Source organism: Hevea brasiliensis, chromosome 9 (assembly GCF_030052815.1).
Source record: "Hevea brasiliensis isolate MT/VB/25A 57/8 chromosome 9, ASM3005281v1, whole genome shotgun sequence".
Classification (NCBI taxonomy): domain Eukaryota; kingdom Viridiplantae; phylum Streptophyta; class Magnoliopsida; order Malpighiales; family Euphorbiaceae; genus Hevea; species Hevea brasiliensis.
Window position 1 is genome coordinate 96,915,795 of NC_079501.1, and position 25,265 is coordinate 96,941,059.

The 25,265-nt window shown below is 31.8% G+C and overlaps 1 protein-coding gene across 1 annotated transcript; it reads right to left on the minus strand.

Annotated features, from left to right (window-relative positions):
- Nucleotides 1–19,758: 19,758 nt before the first annotated feature.
- On the minus strand, nt 19,759–22,071 carry LOC110648234 (pentatricopeptide repeat-containing protein At2g02980, chloroplastic). Its single transcript, XM_058154049.1, has one exon. The coding sequence runs from the start codon at nt 22,017–22,019 to the stop codon at nt 20,235–20,237; it is 1,785 nt and encodes a 594-aa protein (XP_058010032.1). The 5' UTR covers nt 22,020–22,071; the 3' UTR covers nt 19,759–20,234.
- Between the last annotated feature and the right edge of the window lie 3,194 nt (nt 22,072–25,265).

Here is a 25,265-nt window from a genome sequence, read left to right on the forward strand (position 1 = left end):
CAGCAATTAGATATGATATATACCTAAAACTTTCATGAAGAACACCAACCCAAATTAGGCCATTAACCCATTCAAATTATTAAGCAAAGTTTAATTACCAAACCTGCGATTCTGCAGAATTCTATTTGAGCAGTAATGTTTGAAGGGCTATAACTCTCTCTAGGAAACTCGGATTTAGGTGATTCTTGAATCGATGGAAATCTAAGACATAGTAGAACATTTCGTATGAAGAAAGTTAGACTAAATTATGAACTTAACTTGATCAAATTACTGAACAAATTTGGACAAAAAATCTGCCAGACCCAAAATACCAGTATGAACAGTGCACGTGAACAGTAAATTTATTTTGGCTATAACTTGAGTTACAAAACTCCGATTGAGGTGATCCAAAAATGAGAATACACTTAAGACAATAAGGAACATTTTCTATGAAGGAAGTTTTGTCAAATTCCAACAGTAGATTGACCAATGGAGCAGTGCAACTTCGGAGCACCAAAACCTAAAATTTGCAATTTTGCCAAAATGACCTAAGCTTTGAGAAAATGACCAAAACTAACAAGCTTAATGACCAAAATGTGGTATGTGGGTGAAGTTGGAGTTCCCATACCTATTAAGCCTTAAAAAGTCAACAATTTGACTTGAATAGTATAGTGAATAGTAACCCGAAACACAAAAATTTCAAGAACGTCGAAATTAGCACGTTAGAGCTAGATATAAGTGAAGCTAAATTTATTTTGGATTTATGTTAAGTTCTAGTACTGAAACATTATAAAATTGTGGGTTTCAGTTGAAAAGAATATCGAGAAGGAACCCGAGGAACCGAGTCGAGGCTAAGGGACGACTCGTTTGAGGTTTGTGCACAACATCACTATGCTTTAAAATGTGTTGATAAAGTGAATGAAATATGTATTTTACATTTGCTTCGAATTATTGAGAATTTATTTATGACATTAGTTATGATGTTTTGACTTAAATTGTTGGAAGTTATTGTGTATATTTGAAATGACAATGTTTAACAAATTGTTAAGATAAGTTTTGAAACCACAGTATCATGACCATATATTTGAACACCTCACTAACACGATTAGTGGGGGTAATTAGTTTCAAATTTTGATTCCTTCTCTGGAGAAGTGTTGAGGTGTGCCAGTAGAAGAGGATGTGAATGGATATCCATATATTTGAGCTAGCTAGCCTTGTGATATGATTTCTCTTTAGCCTCTGGCTATTGAGATTCTATTTGTTTCAAATGGCATGATCTAACTGTGGGTTTTATGAAATGTGTTTTGATACTTTGAAATGAACCTGGTTTGCATTAAAATCTCATAATTTATGTTTTGTGTTTAATGCTCATGTTTAGTCAAATTTTTGAATAAATGTGATTTAAGTTTTGCATAAAGATTATTTTAGTATATTGTGCACCACTGAGTCCTAGTACTCAGCGATAGCTTCTATTTGCCGCAGATCTGAGACTAGAGGAGCAGCAGATCGAGTACGAGGATTGAGGATCGTTACGCTTTGAAGTCGCTGTATAATTTATACCCTGATCGTAAATATTTTTTTTGATGTATGTAATGCACAGAAATGTATGGACATGTGAAGATGGGTTTTGAGCAGCTTGTACAAAATCTGTATAAAATTTGTAATAAACTTTAGTTTGGATTTTCTTAATGTAAATTTTTGTATGATGTATACATAAATTATTTATCTTTAAAGAAATATGAATGTATGAAATTGATTGACTGTACCTTGAGGACTATTGAATTTTGAACTTGAGAAATTTATTGAAATGATTGTGAAATTGATTGAGTTTGATTGTGAAACCGAAGTAGTGGTTGAGAAAAACTTTTATAAGTGCTTTTTACAGGTATTTGAAGAACTATTTTCTCAAAATACAGAGGAAACTCTGTCAAAATTTTTATAAAATTTGCGGAAAAATAAAATGGGCCAAAATTTCCAACTAGCTTTCAATTTAATTACATGTTTTAAATATTTATTAGAAATGCTCACCACTTATCAAAAAGAAGAAAATTGTTTTAAAATCCCTTGTGGGGTACTTAATGAGTTATCGGTAAGTGAAGTTTGGTAGTTCATTAGGTATTCTACGGGATCATGTTATGCCTTACAGAGGGGTAAGGTGTGACATGTTTTAGTGGTATCAGAGCAAATTTTTGAAGTATGTTTTAACATATAAATTTGTGTCTTTCTTGTTAAGTACAACTGCTCAATGTCCATAATTGTTACATACAGCGCATTACATCATGAATATGAACTAACGGAGGGAAATCTCCATGTGTTACTTGTTCAGGATATACCCTACTCCAGACTGTTATGGAAGAAGGGGATCGCTCAGTTGAGCAGTCTGTTGAAGCTGAGGCACAAAGGGAAGCCCCAGCTTTACCGAATGTTAGTGGGTCAGCAGCACCAGCCCCAAAAATGCCGCAGTTCCCTGCATAGTTTGCACAGCAGATGGCTGCGATGTTTCAACAAATGGCTGGGGGTATGCCTGTTCAAGCCCCACCCCAACCACCTGTGGCACAACCACTGCCTCTAGCCAGACAGTATGATAAATTACTGAAGTATGGGGCTGCAGAATTTAAGGGTACAGTGGACCCTTTGGAGGCAGAGTAATGGATTGAAAGAATGGACAGAGTATTTAAGAAGCTGCACTGTCAAGATGAACTAAAGTTTGAGTATTTTGTGTCACTACTGCAAGGGGATGCGTATGATTGGTGGAAGACCATCCCCCACAGCTTGGTTGAACCACCAGTGCTGACCTGGGATGACTTCATCAGAGAGTTTAGACAGAAATACATCCCAGATGCATATGTTGATCAGAAACTGCAAGAATTTTTGAGCTTAAAACAAGGAAATCGATCAGTGGCAGAGTATGAGAGGGAGTTCTCCCGCCTGAGTCACTATGCGGGGAGTCTCCTTACTACCAGCAAGGCAAGGTGCAAGAGATTTGAAACGGGTTTGAAGCCCAGCATACGGATGCAAGTTGTAGGATTTCGACACAGTAACTTCTCAGAGCTTATGTCTCGAGCACTTGAACTGGAGAGAATTGAATCAGAAGCAACCCCAAGGAAAGAAAAATCAGAAAAAGCTGAGAAATCATAAAAAGACAAGGGGGAAAAATCAGTTGAACAGAGTTCTGGTGCTACCTCTAGAAAAAGAAAGAAGTTTAGTGGACCCAGCAGGGGTCGGGGTGGAAGATTTAGTAGAGGCAGATTTTCCGGACAGAGACCCCCTAGGTCTGGTCAGTAGTCGAGCAGGGGTTCACATTCTGCCCGCCCCTGTGAGACTTGTGGCAAGATTCATGGGGGGGGAGTGTTATTGGGCCACTGGAGCCTACTTTAACTGTGGTGGCAAGGGCCATATAGCTAAAGACTGTACTAGTGCTCCGAGATATAGTCCAGCTCCTACTACTGCCAAGGGATCTATTCAGTCCCGCCTTCCAGGTTCACGATGCATTGGCAGGAAGAGGCAGAGGTAGAGGCACCGCTCAGCAAATGCTGATTGGTCAATCGACAAGGAGTGCTTCAGCCAGAGTCTACACGATGAGACAGCGAGAAGAGGCTGAGACTTTTGATGTGGTAGCTAGTACATTCTCTATCTCTGGTCAAGAAGTATTTGTATTGTTTGATTCGGGTTCAACCCATTCATATGTTAGTGCTAGCATAGTCAGTTCACTTGCTGTTCCATGTGTGCAAATGGGTTTTGAAGTGCTAGTAACTAGTCCGTTAGGACAAGAGGTTCGGGTCAATAGAATTTATAGAGATTGTCCTTTGGTGATCCAAGGACATGTTTTCCTGTCAGACTTGATTGAAATGCCCTTCAGAGAGTATGATATCATCTTGGGCATGGATTGGTTAGCCAAGCATCACGCCATGATTGACTGTAGACTGAAGATAGTCACTTTTGGTCTCCCTCTGTACAGTGATGTGGTAATACACGGGGAGGGGCATTTACTGCCATCAAACATCATTTCGGCTGCACTAGCCAGAAGAATGATCAGAAAGTGGTGTGAAGCATACTTGGCACATGTGATAGACACCCAAGTGGGGAGTCCAGCACTAAGGGGCATCCCTACTGTATGTGATTTTCCGGATGTATTTCCTGATGAATTGCCAGGATTACCTCCAGAAAAAGAGGTGCAGTTTAAAATTGATATTATGCCTGGTGTGGACCCAATCTCCATAACGCCATATAGAATGGCACCTGCAGAATTGAAAGAGTTGAAAGTGCAGTTGCAAGAGTTGCTTGACAAGGGTTTCATTCGCCCTAGTGTGTCACCTTGGGGAGCGCCAGTATTGTTTGTAAAGAAGAAGGATGGCATTCTCCGGTTATGCATTGATTATCGGCAGTTGAATAAGGTGACAATAAAGAATAGATATCCATTACCCCGCATTGATGACTTGTTTGATCAGTTAAGGGGTGCAGCTGTGTTCTCCAAAATTGACCTGAGATCAGGTTATTATCAGCTGAAAGTTCAAGAGCAGAGTATTTCAAAAACTGCCTTCAGAACCCGTTATGGCCATTATGAGTTCTTGGTCATGCCATTCGAGTTAACTAATGCTCCGGCTGCTTTTATGGATCTGATGAACACTATCTTCAGACCATACCTCGACCAGTTTGTTGTGGTATTTACTGATGATATATCGGTCTATTCGAGGAATGCAGAAGAGCATGATAGGCACCTGCGGATTGTACTATAGACTCTGAGAGAGAAACAGCTATATGCCAAATTATCGAAGTGTGAATTTTGGCTGAAGGAGATATCCTTTTTGGGGCATGTAGTATCAGAAGAGGGCATTAAGGTAGATCCAAGTAAGATTGAAGCTGTCCTTAATTGGAGGCCACCCAGAAATGTCACAGAAATTCGTAGTTTTCTGGGTTTAGCTGGATACTACCGTAGATTTGTGAAGGGATTCTCCATGTTGGCATCTCCATTGACCAAGCTGCTTAGAAAAGATGTAAAATTTCAGTGGACAGATAAATGCCAACAAAGTTTTGATGAATTGAAGAGATGTTTGACAGAGGCTCCAGTCCTGACTTTACCTACACCGGGTAAAGAATACACCGTTTACAGTGATGCTTCTCACAATGGGTTAGGCTGTGTATTGATGCAAGATCGAAATGTCATTGCCTATGCATCACGCCAGCTAAAACCGCATGATAGGAATTATCCAACACATGATTTGGAGCTTGCAGCTATTGTGTTTGCTCTTAAGATCTGGAGGCACTATTTGTATGGGGAAAAGTGTTACATCTACACAGATCATAAGAGTTTAAAGTATTTGGGCACCCAGAAAGAGCTGAATTTGAGACAGAGAAGATGGTTAGAGTTAATAAAAGACTATGATTGTCTGATAGACTATCAGCCAGGGAAAGCTAATGTTATGGCTGATGCCTTAAGTCGCAAGACTATGGCAAGTCTACGGGTTACTCTTTTATCTTTGGTACATGAGTTGAGATAATTACATGCCAGCTTAGAGATTAATGATGATGGGCAGACAGCAGTTGCATGGCATGTACAGCAAGTGTTGATTGATCATATTAGAATGGCTGCTCAGAATGATGAAAAGTATCAGAAGCTGTTGGAAGAAGTCCAGCAGGGTAAGAAACCAGAGTTCTCAAACAGAGATGATGGTTTACTGCTACACCAAGGCAGAATGTGTGTTCCTAATGATGTTAATTTGAGGCAGATCATTTTGAAGGAAGCACATGAGTCTCCTTTTGCTATGCACCCTGGTGGTACAAAAATGTATAGAGGGCTAAAGGAGCATTACTGGTGGATGGGTTTAAAAAGAGACGTGACAGAGTTTGTATCCAAATGCCTAACTTGTCAACAAGTAAAGGCGGAGCATCAAGTACCTACTGGGTTGTTGCATCCACTACCAGTGCCAGAATGGAAATGGGAAAGAATAACAATGGATTTTGTGATGGGACTTCCGAGGACACAGAAGAGCCATGATGCAGTATGGGTCATTGTTGACAGACTGACTAAGTCTGCTCATTTTCTGCCAGTCCGAATGGACTATAGTTTGGAAAGATTAGCCAAGTTATACATCGATGAGATTGTGAGACTGCATGGAGTGCCAGTATCTATTGTATCAGACAAAGATCCTAGGTTCACTTCTAGATTCTGGGGTAGTCTTCAGAGAGCCCTAGGAACTAGATTGAACTTGATCGCATTCCACCCACGCATGCATGGCCAGTCTGAGAGGGTAATTCAGATCTTGGAGGATATGCTACGGGCTTGTGTGATTGAATTTGAGGGTAGTTGGGATACACACTTGCCTTTGATTGAGTTTGCTTACAACAATAGCTACCAATCAAGCATTGGAATGCCTCCATATGAAGCTTTGTATAGCAAAAAATGTAGAACCCCATTGTGTTGGGATGACATGGGTGAAAGAAAGATGATTGGACCCGAAATTATTCAGCAAACTGAGGAGAAGATTAGGGTGATCCGAGATCGACTTAAGACTGCATCGGACCGTCAGAAGTCCTACATTGATCTGAAAAGAAGGGATATTGAGTATGCAGTGGGTGAGAAAGTTTTCCTCAAGGTTTCTCCTTGGAAGAGAATTATGAGATTCGGCAGAAAGGGAAAACTGAGTCCTCGTTTCATTGGGCCATATGAGGTTTTGGAAAGGGTGGGTCCTTTGGCTTATCGTTTGGCACTACCTCCAGAGTTGGAGAAGATACATAATCACTTCCATGTATCTATGTTGAGGAGGTATCGATCAGACCCATCTCATGTACTACCAGTAGAGGAAATTGAAGTGAATCCAGACCTCACATATGAAGAAGAACCCATAGAGATTTTGGCTTATGAGGTGAAGCAGCTACGAAACAAGCAGATACCGTTGGTAAAAGTGCTGTGGAACCATCATTCGAGCCAGGAGGCTACTTGGGAACGAGAGGAGGACATGAGGAGACAACACCCACAGCTGTTCAGAGATTGATACCAGGTAAAATTTCGAGACGAAATTTATTTAAGGGGGGGGGAGAATTGTAACACCCCTATTGGTATAGCCTGGTATATTTCACTGCTCCGGTGACCAGTATCGGTCCGGACAATTATTGGGATTAGGGCCACACTTAAGACAACTTGAGAAGCCATAAATACAAATAATTAGTAATTTTTAATTAGTTAACTATAAATAAGAAAAACATAACATAAGAGGTTAAACGAGCCAAGAGTCACAGCGATGAGTGACCTCCTCGGGAACGACTGCGAAGTCATTTTAAACTCAAATTTCGAACCGTAAAAAGTGACGCTGCGGTCCTTAAGACCCTTATGAACAAAGTGGAAAACAGAAAATCACGAAAAAGAACTGTTAAGCCAGTCAAATAATTAGGTCAGAGAACCGGAAGAAATATTGGATTATTTACAAACCGGAATGAACCGGCGAGAGGCAATTTGGTCAATTGACCCCGAGAGCAGACTCCTGACCTAACTGTCAAATAAAAACGGAGAAAAGAAAATTTCAGAATCGAGAATTAAATTAAAGAACTAATAGAAAAAAATAAATAGAAAATAAAAAAAGAAAGAAGTTAGAAAAGTCAAAGGTGATGACATCATGAATGATGTCATAAAAGATTAATTAACTTATTTTATTAAATTGGGATTTTGGTTCTTCAAAAGGGGGATAAGATTAAAGAAAAAAAAAAATAGAAAAGTCTTCTTCTTCTCCCTTGTTTGCCGCCCCATCTCCTCCATAAGCTCCCATGAAAAATCTTTCCTTAAGCTTACATTAAGCTTAATTTTCTTTACCCAATCAACATAACTCCCACCTAAAAACTTCATTCTTGCATCTTGAAGAGTATAGAAAGGAATAATAGAGGAAAGAAAAAGTGTGAAGTTGGAACAAAAAGTGAAGATCAAAGGCTTCACCTAAGGTTGGTATTCTAACCTTCAATTTCTATTTTAAGTGCATGCTTATTACTTAAAATGAGCTTGGAATTCATTAAATGAAGTGAAAATATGGGGGAAGGACTATTAGTGAATTTTCAGCCAACCTAAAGAGAGTATGAATTGCATGAATTTAATGGGTTTAAACGAGTTTAGGAACGATACTTAGTTGAATGATTAGCATTAAAACCATTAGATGTAGTTAATTGCATGAAATATATGAGTTCGGGTTTGAATGCTAGGTTTATGAACCAAATTTTGGAGAAATGTTTAAATGATGATTTTGGTCTATTGTGAGATGAAAAATGGTCATTAATGACCAAAAGAGATGTGTGGAATTTGTGAAAATGAAAACCAAATTCGTAGGTCCAATGGTCATGCTGCTGGCAGCATGACCAAACCCACTTTGAAGGACCAAAACTCAAATTTTACAAATCCAATTGATATGCCACCAATTGGAGATGAAAATAGACATAAAATAGCACAATTTTCATTAAGGAACCATGGCCAAAAATTGACTAAAACTTAGTGAACCAATTGACCAAAGTGAAATGAGAGCAGGCTGCCACTGCACCAAACTGACCAAATGAACAGTATTCATTTGGTCATAACTCGAGTTAGGAAAGTCAAAATGACCTGAAATTTTACCAGCAATTAGATATGATATAGACCTAAAACTTTCATGAAGAACACCAACCCAAATTAGGCCATTAACCCATTCAAATTATTAAGCAAAGTTGAATTACCAAACCTGCGATTCTGCAGAATTCTATTTGAGCAGTAATGTTTGAAGGGCTATAACTCTCTCTAGGAAACTCGGATTTAGGTGATTCTTGAATCGATGGAAATCTAAGACATAGTAGAACATTTCGTATGAAGAAAGTTAGACCAAATTATGAACTTAACTTGATCAAATTACTGAACAAATTTGGACAAAAAATCTGCCAGACCCAAAATACCAGTATGAACAGTGCACGTGAACAGTAAATTTATTTTGGCTATAACTTGAGCTACAAAACTCCGATTGAGGTGATCCAAAAATGAGAATACACTTAAGACAATAAGGAACATTTTCTATGAAGGAAGTTTTGTCAAATTCCAACAGTAGATTGACCAATGGAACAGTGCAACTTCGGAGCACCAAAACCGAAAATTTGCAATTTTGCCAAAATGACCTAAGCTTTGAGAAAATGACTAAAACCAACATGCTTAATGACCAAAATGTGATATGTGGGTGAAGTTGGAGTTCCCATACCTATTAAGCCTTAAAAAGTCAACAATTTGACTTGAATAGTGTAGTGAATAGTAACCCAAAACACAAAAATTTCAAGAACGTCGAAATTAGCACGTTAGAGCTAGATATAAGTGAAGCTAAATTTGTTTTGGATTTATGTTAAGTTTTAGTACTGAAACATTGTAAAATTGTGTGTTTCAGTTGAAAAGAATATCGGGAAGGAACCCGAGGAACCGAGTCGAGGCTAAGGGACGACTCGTTTGAGGTTTGTGCACAACATCACTATGCTTTAAAATGTGTTGATAAAGTGAATGAAATATGTATTTTACATTTGCTTTGAATTATTGAGAATTTATTTGTGACATTAGTTATGATGTTTTGACTTAAATTGTTGGAAGTTATTGTGTATATTTGAAATGACAATGTTTAACAAATTGTTAAGATAAGTTTTGAAACCACAGTATCATGACCATATATTTGAACACCTCACTAACACGATTAGTGGGGGTAATTAGTTTCGAATTTTGATTCCTTCTCTAGAGAAGTGTTGAGGTGTGCCAGTAGAAGAGGATGTGAATGAATATCCATATATTTGAGCTAGCTAGCCTTGTGATATGATTTCTCTTTAGCCTCTGGCTATTGAGATTCTATTTGTTTCGAATGGCATGATCTAACTGTGGGTTTTATGAAATGTGTTTTGATACTTTGAAATGAACCTGGTTTGCATTAAAATCTCATAATTTATGTTTTGTGTTTAATGCTCATGTTTAGTCAAATTTTTGAATAAATGTGATTTAAGTTTTGCATAAAGATTATTTTAGTATGTTGTGCACCACTGAGTCCTAGTACTCAGCGATAGCTTCTATTGCTGTCGCAGATACAGAGACTAGAGGAGCAGCAGACTGAGCTGCTGAGGATTGAGGATCGTTCTGCTTTGAAGCTATCGGGTATAATTTATACCCTGATCGTAAATATTTATTTTGATGTATGTAATGCACAGAAATGTATGGACATGTGAAGATGGGTTTTGAGCAGCTTGTACAAAATCTGTATAAAATTTGTAATAAACTTTAGTTTGGATTTTCTTAATGTAAATTTTTGTATGATGTATACATAAATTGTTTATCTTTAAAGAAATATGAATGTATGAAATTGATTGACTGTACCTTGAGGACTATTGAATTTTGAACTTGAGAAATTTATTGAAATGATTGTGAAATTGATTGAGTTTGATTGTGAAACCGAAGTAGTGGTTGAGAAAAACTTTTAGAAGTGCTTTTTACAGGTATTTGAAGAACTGTTTTCTCAAAATACAGAGGAAACTCTATCAAAATTTTTATAAAATTTGCGGAAAAATAAAATGGGCCAAAATTTCCAACTAGCTTTCAACTTAATTACATGTTTTAAATATTTATTAGAAATGCTCACCACTTATCAAAAAGAAGAAAATTGTTTTAAAATCCCTTGTAGGGTACTTAATGAGTTATCGGTAAGTGAAGTTCGGTAGTTCATTAGATATTCTACGGGATCATGTTATGCCTTACAGAGGGGTAAGGTGTGACAAACAAGGCTTACTACAGGTCTCAGGGGCTTTATGCTAGCCTAGGTCCCAGTGCCGGTCCAACCTGTGGGATCAAGTCGTGACATAGGTTGGTGGAGGTGCAATGTGCAATTGAGCTCTGCCTTCATCACTCTCTGTTGGGCGTCTTCATCAGCTCGTGAATAGGCTTGGTCACCAATTTGGTTCTGGTTCGAATTGGCCTAGAGTCAGCATTGCGAATTCGCAAGGTTCCAATCCGGTTCTAGTTTAAATCTAACGATTCAATTTTTTTTAATTTTTTTATTTTTAAAATAAAAAGGCGATTCGACCTGAAACCATCTGGTTCGGTTCTGATTCAATTCTAGTCCGATTCAATTGAAGTTTGAATCAAAGATGAATTTAACCAATTCTAATTCAATTATGGTTTGGTTCAAATTGGTCCAATTCTGATCCAGGTCCGATTCTGAAACCGTCTTTGCTGGGTCTATATTTGTGGCATGTGTGATGTTGTGAGACACTATACATAGTTGTCATTTTTTTTTTCTCATATATGTGGAAAGAAAAAGGGACGGAACAAAATAACTTTGTTGGTGAAGGACTAATTTGACATAGAAAAATTACTAATTTATACTATATATAAATGTGGGAAGGGGGAACATTGGCTTTGCCAAACATGCCCTTCATTCTTCAAATTAATTATAATTACGTTTTTATTATTTAAATTGATTTTAATGTTTCTATAAATTTAAAATTTTTAAGTTTAGAGTTCACTAAATTTAAAATTCTTAGTCCAACTTATATTTAACTTCAATTAAATATAAATTTTTTATAAGATGTAATTAACTAAAATAAGAAAGTAATAGGTAAAAAATAAAAAACATTTCAAATAAAATTATTAGTATTAAACAATATAACAATATAAAATTTTAAGATATCAATGTAATGAAAATGAAAATTTAAAATTTTAAGATATCAATGTAATGAAAATGAAAATGAAAATTTTATAATGATAATGCACCATATTAACAAAAATACATTTCAAAATTGTTCTATTTTCTAATATTATAAATATTTTTTTTTCACTTTAATCTAGCTATTCAATTTCATTATGCAAGTTAAATTATTTTAATTATGAAAAATTAAAATAAAATATATGCAAATCAAACTTATTTTTTCAAAAAAGTAAAATAATAGAGTTTGAACATATTTAACACAATGAACTAATTTACATTTATTATTAATTTATTTTGATTTTTAAACTATTTCACTTATTTATATTTTTAAAACTTATTGTTATATCTTTTTTTACCCTATTACATTTCATATTATAATTAAGTTAACACTATATGTTATAAAGTTAACCCTATATGTTAATAATATAACGCATAACTTTCACAAAAAAAATGATTGGATTAAAAAAATAATTCTTAAATTGATAAACCTATAAAATTGGTGAAATAAATTAATATTTATTAAGAATCTTTAATTAAGTTATATTTTGTATTGAGTAAAAGGTGGAGGAAAATGATAGGAGACGAAGAAAAAATCTCTTACTTTGTTGGAAGAGAAAAGTCCATTCTACTTTGTTTTGTAAGAAGGAAAATATGAAAAGAAGAAAAGTTATTTAGATTAATATGGAAAGCCACTTAATTTTCCGCTCAAATTGAGCTGAAAATAGTGAAAACAGTGTTAATTTTTTCTGTTTTCCCTCTATACGTTTTTTTTTTCTCAAATAATACCTTCTTAATTTTCTAAGAAAGCAAATAAAGTGGGATAAAAATAAATTATCTTAAATATCACTTGAAATGGGACAGAATTTATATAAATCGACATATATTAGGATTCACCTGCATTCTTAAGAGCCTGGAAGAGATTTACTTGCTTCTTCAAGTCAAGAGCTGCCTTGAAGCATCCATGTTGGTCAAGAACTGACTCAAAGCATGTGCCATGCTGGTCCCATTCATGTAGCCAGGAGGCCACTCCATTGCCACTTGGGCAAGCTAGTGTTGGCCAATTCTTTTGCATTCTGCTTCTTAGGTCTGAAATATATACCATTAATTTGAAGGGAATTGGATAACAATGAAATGGCCATTGACAATTAGTATCACTTTAAAGTAATGATATTGCTATTGACAATTAGCATCATATAGAGGAACCTTAATGGGTAAAGTCTTGGAATTGTTAATTTTTACTTCATCAAATTAAGATAACGGTTTTAAAGTGAATGAGTTTTAATTCAATGAAGTTGTTATTAAGATTATAAGATTTCGAGTTTAAGTTTCAAGAAGAACGAATTATAAAACAAAAAAAAATAAAGAAAAAATTAAGATTTTATGAGATGTAAAATTGTAATTCGGGCTGATGCTTGAATTTGTTTTCTTACAATAAATGATATGTGAATAGGCTTGACTATTGGTTTGGTTTTGATTTGAATCAGCCCAAAATTAGAACTGTGAATCCCCAATGTTCTGATCTGATTCTTATTCATATTTAAAAATTTTAAACTAAAAAAGGTGATTCAGCCCGAAACTGTCTGGTTTAGTTTTGATTCAATTCCAGTCTAATTCAGTTTTAGTTTGAGTCAAAGAAAAATTTAACTGATTCCAATTCGATTATGATATGGTATAAATTAGTCTAATTCTGATCTGGGTCTAAATCAGCCTTTGATTGGGTCTATATGTGTGGTATGTGTGATGTTGTGAGAGACTATTCACAAAATACTTTTTTCTCATGTATGTAGAAAAAAGAAAGGGATGAAACAAAATAACTTCGTTGGTAAAAGACTAATTTGACGTAGAATGATTACCTAATAAAATAATAAAGAAGAAGGAACAAACCAAAAAGCTGATTCTTTTTCCCTTTTTAACAAACAAAAAAGCTTCTTTTCAAGTGGCCGTGGAGGTTCAGCTATGAATTGAGATTGAATCAAAATTGAATCAATCTAATTTAAAATTAAAATTAGATTAAAAATTATTACAAAAATTGAATTTGAATTGAATTCAAATCAAATTGAAATTGTACTGTAACTAATAAGTTCACTTTTGAATCAAAATTAAAATTTTCTTTTTATTAAAAAAAAAATTATCAGCGAATTTGATCAAAATCAGAATAAATTGGGAAAGAAAAACATGATCGAAATTGAGGACCATTCAACCCTAACTCCAGTCCCCTTCGTCTTGCAACTAGAACTGAACAGTAGCCACCTGAACAGTGGCCACCATAGGCGGAGAGAAATGGCTGAGATTATGCTCGACTCTATTTGGGATTGTGGTTAAAAAGTTGATCTAAAATCACTTTAAATAACAAAAAAAAAATACTACTTTAAATATTATTAAAAAGTTAATTTAAAAAATTATTTTACTGTTTTAAGATTCTTATAATTAAAATGGTTTGCAGTTAAGAAAAGAGAGGGAAAAAATGATAAGAGAAGGAAAAAAAAAAGTCAATTTCTTTATTTTGTTGGAAGAAAAAAGAAAGAAGGAAAAAATAAAAATTGAATTCCCTATTTTGTAAGAACAAAAAAAAAAAAAAAAACTTTTGAGGATTTGTGTAGAGAATGCTTAAAAAGCAATTTGAACCATTTTACAATTAGGCGGTATTTTAATTTAAAATTTCAAATTGAAAGTATGCCTAATTGAAAGATTTATTCAAATTTATATAGCAAAATAGATTTGATGTGAGAATAAATTATTAATATATTAGTATATTTTTGTTACCGATAACTCTATCAAATATAAAAATGATCTAACTGTGAAATTATATTATAAATAATCTATCATACTATTTAGCTATAAAATTATATCATACTATTCAAAATAGCCATTTTTTAATATAATTTTATTTATTCAATGTCAACATAATAATAAAAATATAATAATTTTCTTTCTTCACTTTTATTTCCATCAAAATATAAAAATATATAAATCATTTATTTTCCTATGAAAAAAAATTATAAGGAAAAATAATAATTTTCCTTTCTATAGGGATTTTACTTTCCATATAATTCCACATACTCTTCATTAATCCATTAACTTTCCCATCTACATTGAAATGAAAGCTGGGAAAGAAAAAGTAATTGAAATTATAAGGAAAATAAATTTCCTATGGAAAGATTATTATTTTTCATGTTTGTAAGGAAAATTAAATCGCTTTTCCTTGCAAACAGGAAAGATAATAATCTTCCTTTCCATATAAATTTTATTTTCCTTATAATTCAAAAAACTTTTTCTTTTCCAAGTTCATTTCTATGTACATGGTAATATTAAAGAATGAAAAGACAGTGGAATTATATGAAAAGTAAAATCTCTATAGAAATGAAAATTATTATTTTTCCTTATTAATTTTTTTCATAAAAAAAGAAAAGGAAAGGAAGTGATCTGCATAGTTTTTCATGTTTTGATGAAAAGAAAAGTAATAAAAGAAAATTATTACATTTTTAATATTATACTTATATTAAATAAATAAAATTATATTTAAAAATAAGTATTATAGGGAAAAAAAAAAAGCATAGAGGAAAACAGAAAAAATTAACATTGTTTTTTACAATTTTTGCTTAATTTGGGCAAAAAATAAAATAATTTTCCACACAAATTCTCATAATTTTTTTTTTCATTTCATCTTTTCCTTCTTATAAAACAGAATTAGACTATTTATTTTTCATTGTTTCTTTTTCCTTCCAACAAAACAAGGAAATTGTTTTTTTCCCTTCTCCTACCATTTTCCTCTTCCTTTTCCTCAATACAAAACATACATTAATTAAAGATTCGTAATAAATATTAATTTTTAGATAATGTTTTTCTCAATATAAACTTAAAAATAATGTCATATAGACTCTTATAGTGCGATAATGATTATAATAAGTGAAAAAATAAAATATAATTTTAAAAATTAAATAAATTAAATATAGAACATAATGAAACATAAAAATATTTTAACGAAAGAGTTATGCACTGTAAATAGTTCATCATGTAGAATCACTACACTCAATAGAGTTCAATATATATATATATATATATATATATATATATATATATATATATATATATATATAACAGGGAATTACCTTATTTTGATTGAAGGAATTGCCAGTATCACAATTTAAAGGGTAATTCCCATCCTTGTAATTATTAGGTCAAGGCCTGTGCAAGCCAAAATCAGCACCAGGTTTTCGAGTGGCTGGGTAGCAACAACTTTGCTTTGTATCACAGTATGAACTTGGCCACTGTATCATAAACAATCATTTCACTTAAAAAAAATTTAAAAAAAAAAAACTCAAATCAATTATGAAGCTGAACTATTATCTGATTAATTTACCTGTTGACCAAAGTAGAAGAAATCAAAGTCTTGTGAAGCACGAAGGAGATGGGTAGAGGGCTACCAAAGTCTTCATCAAGATTGAACTCTAGGCTTTCATGCTCATTCAGCTTTCAAAGATTATATATGGATTTCTAATACTCTTATTTAATTTCTTTTATGAGGATTTTTTTTTTCTTTTTTTCTAATGAGATTATGCCGTTTCTAGCTGTGTTTATGGTTAAAAAGTTTATCTAAAATACTTTAAATAAAAAAATACTATTTTAAATATTATGAAAAAAGTAATTTAAAAAAATTACTTTTCTGTTTTGAGATTCTTATAATTAAAATGTTCTGCAGTTAGGAAAAGAAAGAGAGAAAAAAATGATAGGAGAAGAAAAAAAAAGGTCAATTTCTTTACTTTGTTAAAAGAAAAATGAAAGAAAGAAAAAATAAAAATTCAATTCTCTTGTTTTTGTAAAAAGGGAAAGGAAAAAGGAAAATCTTGCCAAGATTTTTGTGTGGAAAATACTTAAATAGCATTTTATTCCATTTTAAAATTGAACAGAATGGGTTGAAAAGTAATACTAAATTTTTTTCTATTTTTCTTCTATGCACTTTTTCGCACAAATTAATTCTTAATTTTATTTTATTGTAATTTTATAAAATATTGTAACTATAAGGATAGGAATTACACTTCAATGGATGACAAAATCAGCAGCAAGTTTTCCAGTGCTTGGGTAGCAGCAACTTTGCTTTGTATCACAGCATGAACCTGGCCACTGTATCACAAACAATCATTTCACTATATATATATAAAAAAAAAAAAAAGAAACTCAAATCAATAATTAAGCTTAACTATTAACTAATTAATTTACTTGTTAGCAAAGTAGAAGAAATAAAAATCGTGTGAAGCACAAAGGAGAGATAGGTAGAGGGCTACCAAAAGCATCATCAAGATTGAACTCTAGGCTTTCATCCTTATTCAACTTTCAGAAACTATGGGTTTTCAACACTCTTATCTAATTTCTTTTATAATGGTTTTTTTTTAGTGAGAATATGCTGTTTATAGCTGTACTAATAGGCAAAAATAGAAGGTTCTAGAAATGAGTATCTGTCAATCTTATCTGTCTATCTCTCCTTCTCTACATGGGTTTTCAATTTTTTTCTTTCCTTTTTTAGCCATCATGATCATAATTGACCCTAATCTTGATCCTTGCCCACATTCATTTTGTGTCACCCTAATCTTGATCCTTGCCCACATTCATTTTGTGTCATATCAAAATGTTGCTGCATCTCTAGCCGTGTATTTTTGTTTGAGCTTATTTGCATTATAACGGCAATCAAGCCTTAAATTAAAATTAAATAGAATAGGCTGTATGAATTCTTTTTCGTCATTTTCATCATTTAACTCTATTATATACTAAGTCCATCTAGTGGCAGATTTAGGAAAAAAAATTTCTAGGATATATATAGGCAAATTATATGATATATTTTGTATACTAAAAAATAGTATGTTGAATACTCATACAAAAGCAATTAAATTTTAAATTTAGAAAGATGAGACTCATAGTTTTGAGAGTGAATGTGCATATACACTACAAACACATAATAATTTGATCAATTTATAGCGATCGATTTATTTTCTATTAGTAAAAATGAGTTCTCCATTAAAAAAAAGGTTTCAATACTTAAATTTATTATGGGTCAATTTAAATCAATATATAAATGTATAAGGGTGACTTAAGAAAAACGAGGAGTCAATTGACCCCTCTTTTATAAGAATACATTTGCCATTGAATTCATCTTAATATTCAAAATTTATAAATATTGTGATGCTACTTCCTTCCACGTCATCTTAGGCCTCTCCCTTTCAGTTTTCACCTCTTCCGTTACTAATTTAGCACATTTCTACTTGAGTCAATTACTCACATTGAAATTAAATTTTCTTTTGTAATAATTTTAAAAGTGTACCATCCCAATTTGTCATGGACACAAGAAATACCAATAATAAATAAGTGGTTTTTTGTTGTTGATCTCCTGGTTTGAATTGGAAGTATATAACTATAAGGTTTATTAAAAAGGATATAATACAAATTATGATAAGATAATAATTAATAATAATAATGATTTCATATGTTGGTTGGTGGAGGTGCAACGCCCGATTGAGCTCTGCCTTCATCACTATGTAGAGCACCTTCATCCGCTCGTGGTTTCAATGCCTTTCGTGGGCTTCGGCTTTTTGGTGGTCCAATTCGACCTGCTTCTCCATGGCAATGGTATTGTGCAATTTCCATGGGGTTCTTCCTCAGCCTTGACGTGTATGCCTTGGATTGAAGTTGTTGAAACTTTTCTTTGTATGGTGGTTTTAATCATGCTCGCTCATCTTCCTGTGTCCTCTTCTACAAACAAGCGGTGATGGGTCAGTGGATCCCTTCTCCTTCGGGTCAATTCAGTGGCACCTAGGGTTTATGAGTTGGATTCGGCTCTTTTTAGTTTTGGGGTGCAGGCCGATGGTTAGAACTCTTTTTTCTAAGCCATGGTTCCGAGTTTTGGGTTTTGTCTCTATGGGCCTTTGGTCATATTATTTTTTCTTGGATCTTTATAGCTTTATTATGAGTCGAAGGCCTTTTCAGTTAATGAAATCTATCTTTTTGAGAAAAAAAAAAGTGCAAGTCAAACCGATTTGGTAGGAGATTGGCATTGCATTTACACTATTTGTTCTACTGTATCTTTTTCTTTCTCACATTGGAAACCTCAGCCTCTGTGAAAGTCGGCTCATACACACCATGTGCATAGAGGAGAGTACAGCTCAGAATATGGCAGTCTCAGCCTCAACCATCTCTTCACATTGGACTTGTCTTTGAAATTTGTAGCTTGTTAACAAGCATATGTCTCCTAAAACTACATTAATCTTCCATATTTTTTTCATTTAATTCACTATTTGGTTCCTAATTTTGACCGATATTACAATTTGGTCCACAAATTTTTGAAATTGAATATGTAATCTCTCACTTGTACTCTTATCAAAAACAGAAATCCTTTTGTTCAATATTATCATTGTTTAAGTGAAAAGACAAATATATTCTTTATTCAATCAAGGAAATTTACTATTTAATCTCTGAATTTTAACCGATATTACAACTTAATTCTTATATTTTAAAAATTGAACAATTTAATCTTTGCATTTGATAATTGTTAAAATTATTAGAATTAATTTTTTCTTTATTAACTTTGTTGGTATTAAAAAAATTTTATTAGAATAGAAAGAATTAATTTATTTTATAACAATTAATTTTAATTGGAGAGGAAAAAAATGAGAGACTAAATCGTTCAATTTTCAAAATACAAAGACTAAATCATAATACCATTCAAATTCTAAAGGTCAAATGGTAAATTTCTTTTAATTGAATAAAGAATATATTTATCTTTTCATTTATATTAACTGTAATATTGAACAAAAAGATCTCTAATTTTGACGGGAGCATTAGTGAAAGAGTAAATCATTTAATTTTCAATATACAGGGACTAAATTATAATATTAGAAAAAATCTATAAACCAAATAGTAAATTTTCCCTTTTTAAACTTCAATAGTTTTCCTTTTTGAACCACATCAAATTTTTTACTTTCAATAAACTACATAAATTCACACGATAAATACATTCACACTTTCACATGGATAGTCACACACAGAAATCCAATTCAAATAATAACTAACAAGGCAAGAGTTCATTATTTGCATGAATGTAAATGAAGACAAAAGGAGCGCATACCACAATCCTTATAAGAAGGGCCAAGCCCTGTTCATATTTGGTATCAGTGTTGAATATTTGACAAGGGTTGAAATCACATGCCTCTCATGCACTGACAGATTTTTTGGTTCATAATAGGCTGAGCCTAGGAAGAAAACTCATGTACATCCTGAAACCAAGGTCGACTCCATGAAGCTTTACAAACAAAAATGGGTTTCTTTGCACGACAAGTATATAACATAAAATAAAAGAATAATGATCCATACCAACCGCTGTACATCAATGGTTCAAATACACAAATGATAAACCTGATGAAAAGTTACGGAACCACCAATTAGAACCAACCTTGCTTGCTTTTCTTGACTTCGAATAATTCTGAGAACTTATATTGAATGAATGGTCATCCATCCACAGGTTGTAGGGAAAAGTACTCAAGACTAAGGCCAATGCAAATATCCCAGTCTCGTAATGAGGAATTTTCGTTTGGAAATTTATTACCAATAATCCCCACAAGAGCATTTTCCATCTTTGAAATGATGGAATCGCTGCACATCTCTAAGAATTATTTGCCTATCAAATATTGATGATATAAGTTTAGCAGCAGAATGGCAATCCCCACAAACTCGAAGATTCTTCACCACACGGATTGTTGTCCCAGGTGGAGTGTTAAGTAAGCCAAATGCAAGTGCTAATTTCTCACTATGATATCTAAGAGTAATTTCTTTCTCCTCATCATTCATGTCTGCATGAAAGACTAGAGAAGTATCGGGTACATAACCAACCAATTTTAATTCCTTGACCAACTCGTCAAGCGCTCGATGCAAGTCAATAGAAACATAGTGCACCCCTTCCCCAGAGAAGAATTCATGTACTATGTTGTTCACCTCTATGGAACTGCACCCGGGAATCTTTACCACCCCTCTATCAATCATCAATTTCCTTAAGGAATCCACATCTTCCCATTTCTTAGCTCTTGCATACAAGTTAGATAAAATCACATAATCTCCACCGTGAGAGTCATCTAGTTCAAAAATTCGTTCAATCACCTGCTTCCCTAATTCTACATTGCCATGGCTGCTACAAGCAGATAACAAGGTTCGCCAGAGTATGGGTGTGGGCTTAATTGGCAATTCATCTATGAATTTATAAGCTTCGTCCAACCGTCCTGCTCGGCCTAGCAAATCCACCATACAACCATAATGCTTGATGCCAGGAATAATCCCATATGTGTCACTCATACTATAGAAGTATTTACAACCTTCCTCTACTAATCCAGTGTGACTACACGCATACAACAGACCTAAAAATGTAATTTCATCAGGTTGAACTCTTGCCTTTCCCATTTCTTCAAACATAAATATAGCTTTATGAGCCTGCCCATGTGTTGCGTAGGCCACAATAATTGCCGACCAAGCCTGTGTATCTCTTACAGTCATGCTCTTAAAGACAGAAATGGCATCATCCAAACTCCCACACTTGGCATACATATCTATCAGTGCAGTGTTCACTTTGACATATTTATCCAAACCATTCTTCTTGACATATTCATGTATCCACTTCCCCAAGTCTAATGCTCCCAACAAAGCACAAGATGATAGAACACTAAGCATGGTAACATCAGTAGGCTCAAGTTTCCTAGCCTGCAATTCACGGAACAATGACAATGCCTCATTAGGCCTGCTACTTCGAGCATAACCCATTATGATTGCGTTATACGAAACAACACATGGTTCCGCTATCTTATCAAACACTCGTCGAGCTCCATCCACATCATCACACTGGGTGTACATGTTTATTAATGTAGGAAATACATAAACATTATCATTTAGCCCGAGTTTGATAGCAAGGCCATGCAATTGTTTACCTTCTTGAAAGGCTTTAGCATTGGCACAAGCTTTAAGTAGAGAAGGGAAAGTGTAATCATCAGGGAAATGACCATCATTTAAAGCTTTAATAAACAAAGCAATGGCTTTGAGTGAGGTCTTAGATTGGGAATAGCCACGAGCCATGATGTTAAAGAGTAGGATGTCCGGTTGGGGAATTGTATCGAACAGCTGGTGCGCGTGGTCCATGGAAGAAGGGGTGGGATTTAGAGCACAAGAATTAATGAGCTTGGTGAGAACGTTGAGGTCATATTGGAGGTGGATTTTGATAGTAAAGGCTTGGATTTGCTTTAACAGTTGAAGAGAGTTGCATTTGGGAAGAAGTGAAAGGGGGTGAGGTGAATATATGGTAGCATATGAGGGAGAAGATGAAGATGGGATTGCTGCCAATGCCATCTTAGCCAATCGCAAGTTTTGTGGCTTGAGGTTGTGGAGGGATGCTATTACTATATTTAGGAAGAAAACTTGAAAGAGGCAATAATATATTTATAAAAAAATTTAATATTTAATTCAATTGAATAATAAAGATAATTTAGTGGATTATAATTAAAAATATATATATATATTCTAGCACCAATTTTTTTTGCTTTTGTAATATAAAAATAAATGATAACTTTTATGTAATATTTTTCAATTAAAACCAAAAAATTTTTGGGAATAATTTATATGTAATTACAAATTAATTAATTTTTACTTTCAATTTTAACTATTAAAATAGTATTTAAAAAATTTAAAAAGTATTTTTCATATCTTTGTATAGTTTGTAATTTTTTATCATTTACAAAATTGTTTATTTTATAAATTAATTTCCTAGCAAAGATAATTATAAAAAGTATTATAATAAATTTTAAACTCTATTTGTTAAAAAAAAAAACTTATTGCTTTATTATAAGATTAAACTAATAGTATGTATTTATGTTATATACGTATAAGTATTTTTACAGTTTAAAAATAATTATAAAAATTATCGACTATAAAATTTTATTGGTAATTTATCGACAATTTACTGACATTTTACCGATGAAAAAGAGAAATAAAAATTAAACCAATTTATACCGATAAAATTACTGACCGATTACCGACAAACTCTTTACCGACAATACAATTTCATATGAAAAATTGATACTTAATATTGGCAATAAAATTAGCGACCAAATAAAAAAAATATCAATGAAAAGATTATGGATGAAAAGATTCGTCAATAATTACTGACAAATTCATATTTAATCGGTAATATTAAAAAGAAAATTTAAAAAATTCAAAAACTTAAAAAATTTTACTTATGAAAATTTTTCATCAGTAATTATCAACGAACTCATTTTTTGTAGATAATATTAAGAAAAAAATAAAAAATAAAATTTTAAAATAAATACCTATGAAAATTTTTCATCGGTAATTACCAATAAATCATATTTAGTCGGTAATACTAAGAAAAAAAATAAAAAAGAAAATTTTTATAAAACTTAAAAAATTTTACCCATGAAAATCTTTTGTCGATAATTACCAACAAAACATATTTAGTTGGTAATACTAAGAAGAAAATAAAAATAAAAAATTTTAAAAAGTTTAAAAAATTTTATTTACGAAAATTTTTCGTCAGTAATTACGAATGAACTCTTTTTTTTATTGGTAATATTAAGAATAAAATAAAAAAATAAAATTTTAAAATAAATACCTACGAAAATTTTTCATCGGTAATTACTAACGAACCATATTTAATTGGTAATATTAAGAAAAAAAAAATTTAAAGCTTAAAAAATTTTACCTACAAAAATTTTGGTCGATAATTACCAACGAAAAAGATTTAGTCAATAATACTAAGAAGAAAATAGAAACCAAAAATTTTAAAAAGCTTAAAAAATTTTGCCGTAATTGCTAACGAACTTTAATATTAAAAATAAAAAATAAAAATTTTAAATAAATACCTAATGAACTTATTTTTTATCTGTAATATTAAGAAAGAAATAAAAAATAAGATTTTTAAAATAAATTATCTATAAAAATCTATCGTCGGTAATTACCAATGAACCATATTTAGTTAGTGATACTAAGAAGAAAATAAAAACAAAAAATTTTAAAAAGTTTAAAAAATTTTACCTATAAAAATTTTTCATCAGCAATTACCAACGAATTTGATTTTGTCAATAATTCATTGGTAAATCATATAAAGTTTGAAATTTTCACATCGTTTATGAATAGATAGGAGTAAGTTTTTTTATAAAAGGAAAGCAATTGTAGCATAGCTATTATGTGAGGCCTACTTTGGACCCACTATTAATTTTTTTAAAATCATTTAAATCTTAAAAAATTAAAAAATAATTTTACATTTAAATTAAAATAATTAATATTTAATATTTAATTTAAAAATAATAAAAAAAATTTTAAAAGTAAAAATAAATTAAAAATTAAATTAAATTAAATTAAAAGATTAAATTAAATTTAAAAGTTAATTTAAATTAAAAATTAAATTAAAAAAATTAAATTAAAATAAAAGGTAAAAAATTAAATTAAAAAATATAGAATGAAAATTAGCTGCAAAAAAGTTATCGTTGGTAATTACCTATAATTATTTATTGTAGTCGGTAATTACTAACGAAAAATGTTATCAATAAATAGTCGGTAATTTATATGCATATAATCTCCTATGAAATTACCTAAAAAATAATTGGTCACTAAATTTAACGATAATATTTTTTTCATCGATAAAAATTACTTATGCTAGAATTTGTGGGCGAAAAAATTTCATTAGTAATTCGTCGATAATCCTGATTACTAATGAAATATAGATATATTTGGTCGGTTATTTTTGTAGTTATTTTTTTAATTTCTTATAGTGCGTCCCTTAATAAAAAATAATTTTAGAAATGTTAAAAATCATCTAAATAATTTTGTATAATTAAAAGAGAATATTATCGACAATTTTAAAAATAAAAAATATAATTGTAGTGCCAAAAATCGTTTGGGAGTGTTCATATCATAATTATAATTCAAATAAATTATTTCAAAACAAATTTTACTGAGGAATATACATATGGGGTAAGGATAAGAATTAATAAAGAACAATAAGAAAGGAAATTTAATATAAAATGATAAACATTTTTTTATTTGAAATTTTAATAACAAATATATAATTAAAAAAATAAAGAATATTAGTTGACACTACACGAAGGGCATAGCTAGCAAATTGAGTCAATAGTAATATATATATATATATATATATATATATTACTTGGAAAAGAAAATATTATATACAATAATAAATTATCCACTAAAAAAATTAATAATATATGTAAATATGTAAAATTGAATAAAAAAATTTCATAAAACAATAAATTTTCGCTATAATCTTAAATTTTTTATTATTTTCGTCAATTTTTTTTAACTTTTTTTAATATAGGTAATCAAATAATTATTGAATAACTAATCTTTTACTTATTTTGAAATTGAGTGTCTACAATTCTTATTGCAAAAAAATACTATTTAACACTTGCAGTTGCACAAATAATACACAAGCCAACAAACTAACAGATACATTAGATTTTTTATACATTAAATGTGAACTGTCAAAACAATAAGTACAATTATTATTAATTTAAATTAATTTAAATACTAATTATTATATAATAAGTATAATAATTGTCA